The 13,439-nt window shown below is 41.0% G+C and overlaps 1 protein-coding gene across 10 annotated transcripts in view; it reads right to left on the reverse strand.

Annotated features, from left to right (window-relative positions):
• Positions 1–13,439, reverse strand: part of MAP2K4 (mitogen-activated protein kinase kinase 4) — a 111,069-nt gene that overhangs the window by 43,808 nt on the left and 53,822 nt on the right. For all 10 annotated transcript variants that reach the window (XM_054709001.1, XM_054708998.1, XM_054708999.1 and 7 more), the window contains one exon: positions 3,417–3,591. In XM_054709001.1, coding sequence (XP_054564976.1) covers positions 3,417–3,591 — 175 coding nt within the window. The remainder of the gene's footprint in view (positions 1–3,416; positions 3,592–13,439) is intronic.

Here is a 13,439-nt window from a genome sequence, read left to right on the forward strand (position 1 = left end):
CTGTTATAAGACAGCGAGGTACATGTCTAATGCCTTCATTCAGTGGCTATCCCACCATCATGCAAAATGGGCATAAAATGCTATCTGCAGAGGATGCTGACCAAAGTCTGGAGTACCCAGCCAGTCGAAGGTTGGCCTTCCTGAGCTCTAGAAGGCCCTGTGGTGACAAGGGCTCTGCACAGGGCTGCCTGCGAAGCTGTCATTCAGGCAGACGTAAACCAGTCCTGTTGCCACCATGCCGGAAAGAAGAAGGCCGTTTCCTCAGGTGTGTGCAGTTAAAACTAAAGGACTAAAATTTTCCAAATTGTTCGTCCTAACACAGCACCACACTGACAGCTTGGGGACTGTCCTCAGGTCAAAGGTCAAAAAATTATTTTAAGTATAACTTTTATAGTGTTATCTTATTGAACCTGACTTATTATATCTGAACTGATTTTTAGATTAAGTCTTGGAGGTAATTATTTCTGGTACTTAAGAAGTCGTCTTTTCAAACATTTCTTATATTTGGCAAAATAAACTTGGGGAAGGGCTCCCTCCCTCAACATTAAAAATTAGAAATAACTATTTAACTATCAGGTTAATATCACAGTTCATTTTGGTACAGATACTGCAAGTAAATCTTAAGGATGATTTCCAGGATAAGCTTAATATCTAACAAAGTAATCCTTCTAAAGTCCCAAATTGCACATTAAAACACTAGTACAGGGCTACTTCAAGTGTATTTCTCATTTCACCCACTGCAATGGAAAAATCACAGCACTGTGAACCATGGTCTCATAGTTCATTTCTATATCTCCACAGTCCTACTTTCAGAGCTAAAAACTGTGGGTGCTCAGTAACTCACTTTCTACATGTACAGGTCAAATCAAACTCCTTATTCATACATTGCTTCTATGTATTTGTACTTGTTAATCTGGCTTGTGTGCCTAAGGAATGAGGGAACAAACTGTCTTAGGTGTGATGAAAGGTTAAGCTTTTTCAAAGAGACCAACAATATATGTATTTTATAATAGATGGCATATATCAGTCATCAAATACACCTTATCAATACATTGGTTAATATGTATATTACCATCCTCCTCATGCTAGACTATAACACATGCTCAAGAATTCAGGGTATCAAATGTGACCATTACCAGTATGTAGGTCCCAAGACTGCCTTAAAGTATTTCTTACGAGTTGGGTTGTTGTTTTAATATATATATTTATTGATTTTTAGAGAGAGAGGAAGGGAAAGGGAGAGAGAAAGAGAAACACTGATGTGAGAGAGAAACATCAATGGGCTGCCTCCTGCATGCTCTCACCAGGGATTGAACCCACAGTCCGGGCATGTGTCCTGACCAGGAATCAAACCAGCAACCTTTTGGTGCATGGGATGATACCCAACCAACTGAGCCACTCCAGCCAGGGCAAGAGTTGGGATTTTTAAATTTTATCTTTATTGTTCTAAGTATTACATATGTCCCCCTTTCTCACCCTTTAATTCCCCCCCCCCACTTCCCCAAGGCACCCCCTTCGCCTAAAGCACTACTGTCTGTGTCCATGGGTTATGCATATATGCATAATAGCATCCCAACAGAGGTTCTCAAAATAAGGTCAAATTACAAATGGCGACAATTTCCTATTCTCACTTTTAAATTCCTTCAAAACTTGAGTCAGCATTATACAGTTCCAAAGGTTATCAAATTAAGAAAAACATTTTTAACGTCAAAATGAAGTATCTTCTTTATTTACCTTTAAAACCGATTAACTGTAACTAAGCCAGTCCAGATTACTAAAACAGATCCCAGTGTGAATTAGCACAGGGGAACACACACAGCACAAACTGAAAAAAGCAGAACATGACTACTTAAAAGTGCTTTCCCTAGTGTTGGGGTCAGAACTTAGTTACAGAGGGCAGATTTCCCTTAAGGCCCAGCTAAGTAAAAGCGGATGTTATGAACAGACAACGTGGGGCAAAGCAATACTCATGCAGAAGAGTCTAAATAAAATGACTTTCCTTCCACTTACTCTGCAGTGGCACAAAATCAAAAGAGAAACAATTTATTCTAAGAAAAACAACATTTTATTTCAACAGATAATCCAGAGCAAAGATCTTAGCATCTTCATCTTTAGAGGCCTATGGGGTATATGCAAAATTTCATACATGTCTGCACCTTTCTGAGAAAAAGTCTATAGATCTCATCACATTAGAAAATATGACCAAGATAAGAACCTACAGAGAAAATCATAGTTTTCCATCATTAATTTCTCATTAGTTTTAATGACCCAGCAAAAAGAAATGCTCAACAATGAAGGAGGCTAAAATAGCAACATTTTGCTCACAATAAACTTCAACACAGGCAGCCTTTTATATTAATATAATATAAATCCACTCCCCAAAATCAAGTCAGAAACTGAGGCTCCTCCTCTCATCAAGCTACTTTGATAAACTCTCAAAATAGGGAATTAACAGGAAGATAGATAGCTTAGTCTGCAAACCCATTCTCAATTCTTACAAACTGGAACATTATTTATCACTCTAAGAATTTTAAATTCAATGACAGTATATCCATATCTTATTTTTTTACTTTTCTTTAAATTGCCCCCCACCCCAACTGTCAACTTTCCTAAAATATCTTACACAGAGCAAATATTCATTAAACATTGGAACAAACAAGTGAACAAATTACAATTATATGGGCCAACTAAGAGTGGGATGGAAACCATCAGTTCATTACAGGTGCCAACACAAGCCTGCCAGGTACAATCTATGGGCCAATCTCCATTTCTGGCCACTCTTTGATTTTTTTTTTTTTAATGAACATATTAAGTGGCACGACACTCACAATAAGGACAGAATGTGACAGCATTATCACAAGGTTTACATTTTAATACATCTTCCAAACCAGGGAACAGGGCAGTACTGAGTGGAGATGAAATAAACAAACAGAAGCCGAGCCGGTCAGGACCGAGTAAGGTTGAGGTTAGTGGCAACAGCATGTGCGTGGTTTCCAGGAAACCTTCAGTAAGACTGCTGTTAGCCCTAGCCCCGCACCTTGCCCAACCCAGTGCGCTGCCTCTTCTTCCAGCTCCCCGCCTGGCTCAGTGCAGCACTGCCCTGCTCCCAGGGGGGCAGCCGCCCGGCCTGAACTCACCTGGGCCGTGGAAGGGCCTGAAGTTTAAAACATGTTAATGCATCATGCCAAAAGTGCAGTGAACATGCATACTTCATACACTCATGGTTCCAGAGAGCTAGAAAACGTGCCACCGATAAGACAACCTCTGTACAAAACACTCTCAAAGAATTCGAAGAAACAATTTTATAGACACCCACATTTACCACAAAGTAGTAAGAACAGAATAGTAGTATTACTACATCAAGAAACTGCACCTAACAGATTAAAGTTCCAAAAATAATTATGTGCTTCACCTACTTTAACTGCCATTATTTGTCCACTTGGTTTGTGGACCATTTTGTTGACAGAACCATACGCTCCTCGTCCGATTTCTCCCAGGTCTTTCAAGTCCTCTGCGGTGAAATCCCAGTGCTGTTCAGGGGAGATCTTCAGTTTTCCTGACGATTCGATGCTGTGTGTTCTCAGTCTCTCTCTGTTAAAATATTGAAAAGCAATTTCCACATTTTAAGTAGGGTTTGACTTACTTATTTTAGCTAGCAGCGATTAATGTGTGGGAAATTTGTTTTCTCATAATTTACTGAAACAGTCTGACCTCCAGATTTTGGGAGTTTTTTGTTTGTATTATCTTGATTTTTTACACACTGAATTAAGAAAGGCTGAAATTTAGGTAATCCATAAACACAGCTTTAATGGGATTTATAAAACCAATTTCCATTTATTGAAGAACCTAATTCTGCAAACCAGTTTTTATTTCCAAATACAGATCTTTTCCAAACTTTGCAAATTGTATTATCAAATGTGGAATCCCAAGAGCTATAAGCCCCATTTTCAAAAAGTTCTTTTCCTACCTCACCCAACATTATTTATTCCAGGTCCACAATCCGGGTACAGCTGTTCACAAACTGCTGCACATTCAAATCATCTGGGGAGAATTTTTTAGACCCTACAGCAGTTAAATCAGAATATCTAGGGACAAGAGGCAGGAAACCATATTTTTAAAGATCCCCGGGTGATTCTGACAGAGTTTAGGAACTTGCACCTCAGTGTACTGCCGTGTTCATGATAATGCCGTGCTCAGGAAGGGGAAAAGCTAAATGAGTATTCCGCTGGCTCTAAGATGAAACTGTCATGTGCTATTCAAATTTGAAACTTTTAGCCTTTGTTCGTTAGATAAAGCAATGGAGTGAAAACAAATAATTTATGGACAAAAGCGCTTACTCATTACAGATTTTCATTAAATAAAAACTTCACCTCCAAAATCCCAACCTAGAGAACATATTAACTTCTAACCATGCTTCGTTAAAAAAAAAAAAAAAATCCAATTAAAACTACAAAATCAATCTCTCTCCCTCTGTGTGTGTGTGTGTGTGTGTGTGTGTGTGTGTGTGTGTCTCTTTCATCACATACACATACACTGCAATGTGTAGGAATAAACTGCATCAACTAGAGTGAAACATACATAAAGAAAACATTCCACTGAGTATCATCTACATTTTTTCAATTTCATATTAAATGATCAGAATCTTTTTTTAAATCTCATCTGGTGATACAAATAAAAGTTTACATGCTTGTTTTTTTATTTTTCTTCTTCCAATATTTATGAACGTTTCTCATATTTTTTGGTTTTTGTAGCTATTTTTAAAGTTCTCAAAATATTTAGAATTTTAAGAGTGCTCCAGAATAACCACATACACTAATATTAATAATAACCAAGATTTGGTGAAAAGGTACAACCTTCCAGTTATAAAATAAACAAGGCCTGGGGATGTAATGTACAGCGTGGTGACTATAGTTAATAGAGTATTATATATCTGAGAGTTGCTAGAGTACACATCTTTAAAGTTCCCATCATACACAAATTTGTAATTATAGATGGTGATGGATGTTAACTAGACTTATTGTGCTGATCATTTCACAATATACACAAATATTTAATCATTAAATCATGTACCTGAAATAAATATAATGTCAATTATACCACAATAAAAATAAATAAAACCTCTTCAAGGTGAAAAAATAATAGCCAAGATTCAAGATTACAGTTCAAAGATTAATACACTGTCAAAATAATAACTTAGTGAACTAGCATACCAAAAGCCAGATTCTCAAATCATAATATTAACATGTCATAATACCAGCCTTCATTCATACAAGTTTCCAGTTTACCAAATACTTTCACTGGTGTTCCTCAGACTCTAGAATCTAGAGTCACAGAAGCCCGGAAATTAGTGGCCTAAGTGACCAGTCAGGAACGGATGTGAAGCCTGAACGAAGTTTTTAGGATGGAAATCAGACCCAGGCAAGTACACCAAGCTCAGAGACTAATTTTCTCAGTAACCTTTTCCATGAAGTATACAAATTAAGCCAGGAAATATTCTAACATCAAAAAGTTCCACGCATAGTGATTATTGTTCTATGATCAATGGCAAGTAAGCACCATCTGTATGGTACAGTTTAACCACTGGTGAAATATACAGCACCAGTCTACCGCTGAGGGAGCTGGAGAAAGGTAATTAAAATTGTGTGTAAATTGGAAGCAGCATTTTGAAGTATTCACTAATTCAAGGCTATGGCAGAGAGGCTCTGCGGTGGTCCCTAAGCTCCACATTCCTGGTGCTCACATCTCTGTGTAAGCTCCTCTGAGCACAGATGGGACCTGTAACTTGCTTCTAACCAATAAAATATGGCAACGGATATCATGTTCATGATCACACTGTGTTATAGAACATTTATTGCTAGCATCCCTAAGATACAAAATGAATGATATTTCATTACTACATAAAAATCACACAACAGCTATAATATCTTTGCTAATAGTTTAGCTTACTATATATAGGCTGATATGTGATTTCCAGAAAAAGTCCTCTTTTTTTTTGAAAGTGAACAGATTGATAGCTAAACTATGCAGGTTACCTTCTTAGGTTAATGAAAATGTTCAAAAATTGAGTAAGGTAACAGATGAACAACTCTGAATACACTAAAAGCAACTGATTGGACAGTTTAAATCGGTGAATTGTGTGGTATAGGAATTATATCCTGTATAATAGAAGGGTAATATGCAAATAGATAGAATGGCAGAACAACCGAACAACCAATCAAAGTGTAGCATGCTAAGGCAGCTCAACTGCTCCCTATGACACCAGGGGGCAGTCAGTCAACTGGTCGACCAGTCGCTATGATGTGCACTGACCACCAGGGGGCAGATGCTCTGACCAGTAGGTTAGCTTGCTGCTGGGGTCCGGCTGATAGGGACTGAGTGAGATGGACCGGACATGCCCTGGAGCCCTTCCATGGCCCCTCCCCAGCCCCATCGTGCACCACTGGGGTCCCTCAGCCTGGCCTGCACCCTCTCGCAATACAGGACCCCTTGGAGAATGAGTGCCAGTTTCAGAGTGCCGGTTTCAGCCCGATCCCGCAGGCCACTCCCCTTGGGAGGGTGCCAGACACAGGGCTTATGGCTGGCGAGTGCTGCTGCGGCAGCGCGAGCCTCTCTGGATTGGGACTGATTGGGCGCGAGCCCGTGGCAGGCACAGTGGGACCAGGATGAGCAGGAGTGGCAGGTAGGAGCTGCAGGTGGCGTTGGACTGTGGGTTTCGGCCCGATCCCTGCAGGCCACCCAGAGGGACCCCCACCCATGCACAAATTCGTGCACTGGGCCTCTAGTATCTCAATAAAGCTGCTGAAAATTAGATAAACAGGAGGATGTGATTACTACCCAGAGCTCCATTTTCTCATTTAGACAGGAAAAGAGGCATGAAAACTATGCTCTGGAATGTCACCAGGGCATGTCCATAGTCTTCAATAATACGGGCTGGCCATCTTTTCAGTGATCCTGAACCAATTTCACAGCTACTGTTTTTAAGTGTTTTCAACCACAATGGCTTCCAAAGAAGGACTGTGCGTAGAACAGACGCAGTGCTCTAGAGCAGGCATCCTCAAACTACAGCCCGCGGGCCACATGCAGGTGTTTTTGCCGTTTTGTTTTTTTACTTCAAAATAAGATATGTGCAGTGTGCATAGGAATTTGTTCATAGTTTTTTTTAAACTATAGTCCGGCCCTCCAACAGTCTGAGGGACAATGAACTGGCCCCCTGTTTAAAAAGTTTGAGGACCCCTGCTCTAGAGACTAGCCCAGAAGCCAACCTGAGCCTTCACCACTGAACTCTAGCAGTCCATCGCTGAGGCAACTGAACCAAGTGGCCAAAACCTTAGCTGCAGTTTTTCATCTGAGGAAAATTTGTTCAACAAGATTTAAGTGTTACTTCTACTAGACAGTATCAGGAATTCCTAATCATTTCATTATTAATTTCTTACCTGAAAATTCAATGACACCATAAAGCTACAAGTTATACCCAGGGCCATTGTCCTATCAGTAAATAAGTTCCGCCTATTGACTTATATTTACTCATATTCCTCCTAAAATATATGTTAAGTCTCTACATGGGCAATTCTTAACCAAGACATCCCACATTCTCTTTTTTTGCCCACTCAGGAAACGAACAAGGGATTGATGTTCTAAGTTTCAAATTAACCCCCAGCAAACCCTCTCCATAAAATAGTACAGTAGGAAAAAAAGTTCATAGAAAAATGAGTAACATTCTCCTTTGGATTTGGAGGTCTTTAATATGAAAACAAGTTTCAGTAGTTCCTGTTATAACAGAACTTGTAATTGGACTATCAAATGATATACATTCCAGTTAAAACTCAGCTATATTAACATTTTTTTAATGCCTAAGATCACAAATCTGAATTAAATAGTGTATCTCTTGAATACAGTATTTCGAACAGTATGCATTTTTGGATACATATTAACATCAGGGACACTGTTTAGTTATAGACTGATGTTCCATTAAAATATTTTCTCCTACATAAAGCTAAATAGAATTTCAGTGGCAATATGAACTTGAAATCTAAAGACACCAACACTAAGAACTAAAATCTAAAAAAATATATATCAGCCTTAGTCGGTTTGGTTCAGTGGATAGAGTATCGGCCTGTGGACTGAAGGGTCCAGGGTTCGATTCTGATCAAGGGCACATGCCTGGGTTGGGGCTTGGTCCCCAGGGAGGTGGGGGGGGAAGGGCTGTAGGAGGTGGCCAATCAAGATTCCCTCTCATCATTGATGTTTCTATATCTTTCTTCCTCTCCCTTCTTCTCGGAAATCAATAAAAATATATTTAAAAATATATGTATCAATCAACCTTATTGAGTTGAATCAAATTTGAAAAATCAATTCATGGACATACTGTATCTTACCACCATATTCACTAATTAATATAAATAGACTAGGTGTATGTCCCATGGGTTAATATCTTCACGTTCCTTTTCAAAAGACGACATTCCCTAGCTTTATAAAGGGATGTCATAAGAATGACTGGAAAATATCAAAGATTTTAGGGGTTACCTCTCCCAATTGTTTAAGGGAACACTTATTCCCCCAAACCTCTTCTTTCCGTGCCGAGGAACCTGGTCTCTCATCTGAGCCCTGTTTGGACTCAGGAACCAAGTTACAGAGGCAAAAGAAGGGCCCTAGGAGTTTAAGAAAAAGAAAAGTAGAGAGAATGCACCTGGGAGAAGAGAGGGAAAGGCAGAGGTATGCTAGGGGTGGGCCCCTGGGGAAAGGCGTTGGGGCTTGTCCGAAGTCTTCAGTAATATGGAGAGAGAAGGAGAGAATGAGCATGCTGGGTCCTCCGTCCTGAGGGTTTTTATCCACTCTCTAAAGGTGGGATCTTAGGGGAGGATCTCAATAGAATATTCATCCGCTTTCCCGGTATGTCCTTTCAGAATCCTGTGCGCTACTGACTGGTCTGTGCCAGGGCAGGGCATTAGTCATCGCAGCTGGTCCTGATGTCAGCCATGGCATCACCCTACCTGTATCTTACCACCATATTCACTAATTAATATAAATAGACTAGGTGTATGTCCAATGAGTTAATATCTTCACATTCCTTTTCAAAAGACGACATTCCCTAGCTTTATAAAGGGATGTCATAAGAATGACTGGAGAGGAGGAACCAAGATGGCGGCATAGTTAAACAACTAATCTGCTGCCTCACACAACAATTTCAAAAACACAACTAAAAGACAAAAACGTCTACCACCCAGAACCACGGGAAAGCTGGCTCAGTGGAAGATTTACAGCTGAGAAGAGAAAGGAGCACAATCGCTGAAAAGCTGAGGTACGGAGGCACGCAAATCGGGCCGGCGGCGGGCGGCTGGGTGCGCGGCTTTTCTTCAACCCGCAGGGAGACAAGCTCCCGATCACTCTGAAATCCAGTTTCTGGGGACACTCGGGGGACCCAGACACCTACGGGGAGAAGCTGGACTCTCGGCCATCGGGTCGGAAAGTGAGAGTGACTTTTTTGCAGAGGTGCGCCCAGCAATCATTGTTTACTGCGCTGGAGCGCGGGGCGCAGGGACTTGGAAACGGGAAAGGCAGAGACGGCTGACGGCAGCCATTGCCGTTGGCCACGCCCCAGCCTAGTGACGCCCTGAGACCCCGCCCCGCCCTGAAGCCCCGCCCCGCACATTCTACAAACCCGCCCAGGCTCCACACAGCGGCTTTTGCATATAAATGGCCTGTTCTGTGGCAGCTTAACCAACTGCAGCTCCAGTCAGACTGCTCCAAAACCGCCCAAGCAAAGGAGGAGAAAACCAGCCCTTGCTGTAGCTCCTGCTGGGGGACACACAGTACACAAGGGTACACCAAGAGTGTCCACCTCAAGTAACTGGGAGGCTGACCCGTTGAACCAATAGGACACCTAGTACACAAAACTACCCTACCAACTCAGGGAAGCAGAGAATATGAGAAGGCAAGGAAACAGATCACAAACCAAAGAAATGGAGGAAAACAAGCGATTGGACATAGAGTTCAAAACTACGGTTATAAGGTTTTTCAAGAATTTCATGGAAAAGGCCGATAAATTCAATGAGACCCTTGAGGATATGAAAAAGGACCAACTAGAAATTAAACATACACTGACTGAGATAAAAAATATTATACAGAGACCCAAAAGCAGACTAGAGGATTGCAAGAATCAACTCAGAGATTTGGAATACAAAGAGGCCAAGGACACTCCTCCAGAGAAGCATGAAGAGAAGAGAATTCAGAAAGTTGAAGATAGTGTAAGAAGTCTCTGGGACAACTTCAAGCGAACCAACATCAGAATTATGGGGGTACCAGAAGAAGAGAGAGAGCAAGATGCTGAAAACCTATTTGAAGAAATAATGAACAAAAACTTCCCCCACCTGATGAAAGAAATAGACTTACGAGTCCAGGAAGCGCACAGAACCCCAAACAAAAGGGATCCAAAGAGGACCACACCAAGACACATCATAATTAAAATGCCAAGAGCAAAAGACAAAGAGAGAATCTTACGAGCAGCAAGAGAAAAACAGTTAGTTACCTACAAGGGAGCTCCCATACGATTATCAGCTAATTTCTCAACAGAAACCATGCAGGCCAGACGGGAGTGGCAAGAAATATTCAAAGTGATGAATAGCAGGAACCTACAACCAAGACTACTCTACCCAGCAAAGCTATCATTCAGAATTGAAGGGCAGATAAAGAGCTTCACAGATAAGAAAAAGCTAAAGGAGTTCATCACCACCAAACCAGCATTATATGAAATGCTGAAAGGTATTCTTTAAAAAGAGGAAAAAGAAGAAGAAAGATAAAAATTATGAACAACAAATACATATCTATCAACAAGTGAATCTAAAAGTCAAGTGAATTAAAAATCTGAGGAACAGAATAAACTGGTGAACTTAATAGAATCAGAGGCACAGAATGGGAGTGGATTGATAATTCTCAGGGGGAAAGGGGTGTCTGTGTGGGGAGTATGGGAAGAGACTAGACAAAAATCATACACCTATGGAGAAGGACAACGCGGTGGGAGGTAAGGGAAGAGGGGGGGTAGGAACTGGGTGGTGGGGAGATATGTGGGGAAAAAGGAGAAACAATTGTAATCTGAACAATAAAGATTCATTAAAAAAATAAAAAAAAAAAAGAATGACTGGAAAATATCAAAGATTTTAGGGGTTACCTCTCCCAATTGTTTAAGGGAACACTTATTCCCCCAAACCTCTTCTTTCTGGGTCTGAAACTGAATCACAACTGAGGCCTAGATGTTCTCTCTGCTTTGACCAAAACTCTGCTAACAGACCCTAGGCTTTGTTGCTAAGATTATTTTTTTTAAAAATATATTTTATTGATTTTTTACAGAGAGGAAGAGAGAGGGATAGAGAGTTAGAAACATCGATGAGAAAGAAACATCGATCAGCTGCCTCCTGCACACCCCCCAACTGGGGATGTGCCCGCAACCAAGGTACATGCCCTTGACCGGAATCGAACCCGGGACCCTTGAGTCCGCAGACCGACGCTCTATCCACTGAGCCAACCCGGTTTCGGCTCTAAGATTATTTGATGTGGCCAGAACCTCACTGACTTGACTTCGATGTGGCTTAAGGGTGTGGTCGTGCAAGAGCTTCTATGGGACTTAAAAGAGGCTATTCTCTGACGCCCTTGTTCCTCCCCTAAGGGGGACTACCACATGACTAAAGACATGCTAGGGGAGGAAAGGTCACTCTGGGAGCCAGGTCCTTGTCTTCCCAGTTTTGTCCACTGCTACGTACCAGGGGCTTTCTGCCCTGGTGACATTCCTACTCTGCTCATGCCTAACTTCCTATTGCAATTACTGTTTACATGCAAACACACTTCTAATATAGCCCCTAACAATATTTCATTTCCCAGTGATCCTCACAGGAGGGGATACTACCCCACACCCTGAGTATCTAAGTGGGAAGGAGGGCGGGCATTGGTAGCAGTTCGGTCATCATGAGGAATGGGCATTGCTATGCGCATTTAGTGACTAGAGGCTAATGATGCTAAATGTTTTAAACTTTATCCCATTTTATTTCCTTATGTGTATATATATATTCTAGATAGCTGCCAATAAAAAATAGAACATTAAAGTCTAATTGTAGTTGAATTTTAATCCTTCCGTGAAACTATTTAGGCTATGCGTACATGACAACCTGGGTGGCACTTAATGCACACAATCCTTTGTTAGAGAAAACTTTCACCCGCAGGCTTCCTGACTTCTCAGTTTGGTGTTCAGGACATACATAGTTACAGACAAGAGAATCTGATTAGAAAGCAAACAGACTTCATCCAGTCTTGTCCTCCAGGAAGTTGCCTGAATTCTGGACTGGGCTCAGTGTTACTGCTCTGCATCCACATATACTGAAATCAAGAAACACCCAGTCCTCAGCAAATCCCTGATCTACAGTCCCAATAACTTTTTTAAAAGTCTATTACACTAATTTGTACTACTTATACCCTAAGTTGAATCCACTTCTAACCATTCTTGCTTAATTATTCTAATGATTATCTCCATAAATCTAAATCAGAGGTTTCATTTTAAGGTACACAGGTGAGGATATAGGCATTAGGCTAGGATCCCTCAAATTACATAGTGAAGAGGATCTCCCTGCAGCTCCAGCACGCACAATGGAATCCCACGTCTACTATTTGACTCTTTGCCATGGGCATATATCACTTCTGAAACATTTCCAAATATACCAATATGCTAAATGACACTTCCAAGGGATAGAAGGATACATATCTACTACGGTTACCATGGCTTACACATGCGCTCACATACGAAGAACACAGCAGACCCTTCCTACATGGGCTTGTGTATTCCCACAGTGACACAAAGGTTCTCCCCAGAGTCAAGTCTCAGACTCATGGCTTCACACACCACTGTACACATTCTACATTGCTACTCCTCCATTCATTTAGGAAATCTACTTATTTTGAATCATTCACCATTTGTCAAAACTTACCACTGTCATAATCCAGTCATGAGTCCAAGTCCTCAAAACTCTGAATCTTACTTTGGTGCCAATTACCTTTCATTCAAATTCCAAATTCACTTTGCTGTTTTGGGTAAGTGGGAGTTGAGGTGATACTGATGAAAACAGGAAGTGTTAGACACTGCTCATCACTTTCCTGTGAATATTTTAATATTGTTGTTTTTCCTGTGATATTCTAGTACTACTCCCACCCTGCTGCCTATGTTTGCACCATAGAAGCTGTCTTCTATGATTTTTACCTATGCCTATACCATCCTGTCCTTGAAAAGTAAATTTAATACCCTCCCTAGCAGATCAACAAACCTATTGCTGAGAATACATTCTTCATAGGTTTCCAAAGGAAACTTGCCAGGAGCTAGCTATTCTTAACATAGAATGTGGTCTAAAAAGTCAAAACCAAGTCTTCAAAACAATTTGCAGTAGGCCCCCCTCCCCCAAAAG

The sequence above is a fragment of the Eptesicus fuscus genome, chromosome 20 (assembly GCF_027574615.1).
Source record: "Eptesicus fuscus isolate TK198812 chromosome 20, DD_ASM_mEF_20220401, whole genome shotgun sequence".
In the NCBI taxonomy this organism is placed as follows: Eukaryota; Metazoa; Chordata; class Mammalia; order Chiroptera; family Vespertilionidae; genus Eptesicus; species Eptesicus fuscus.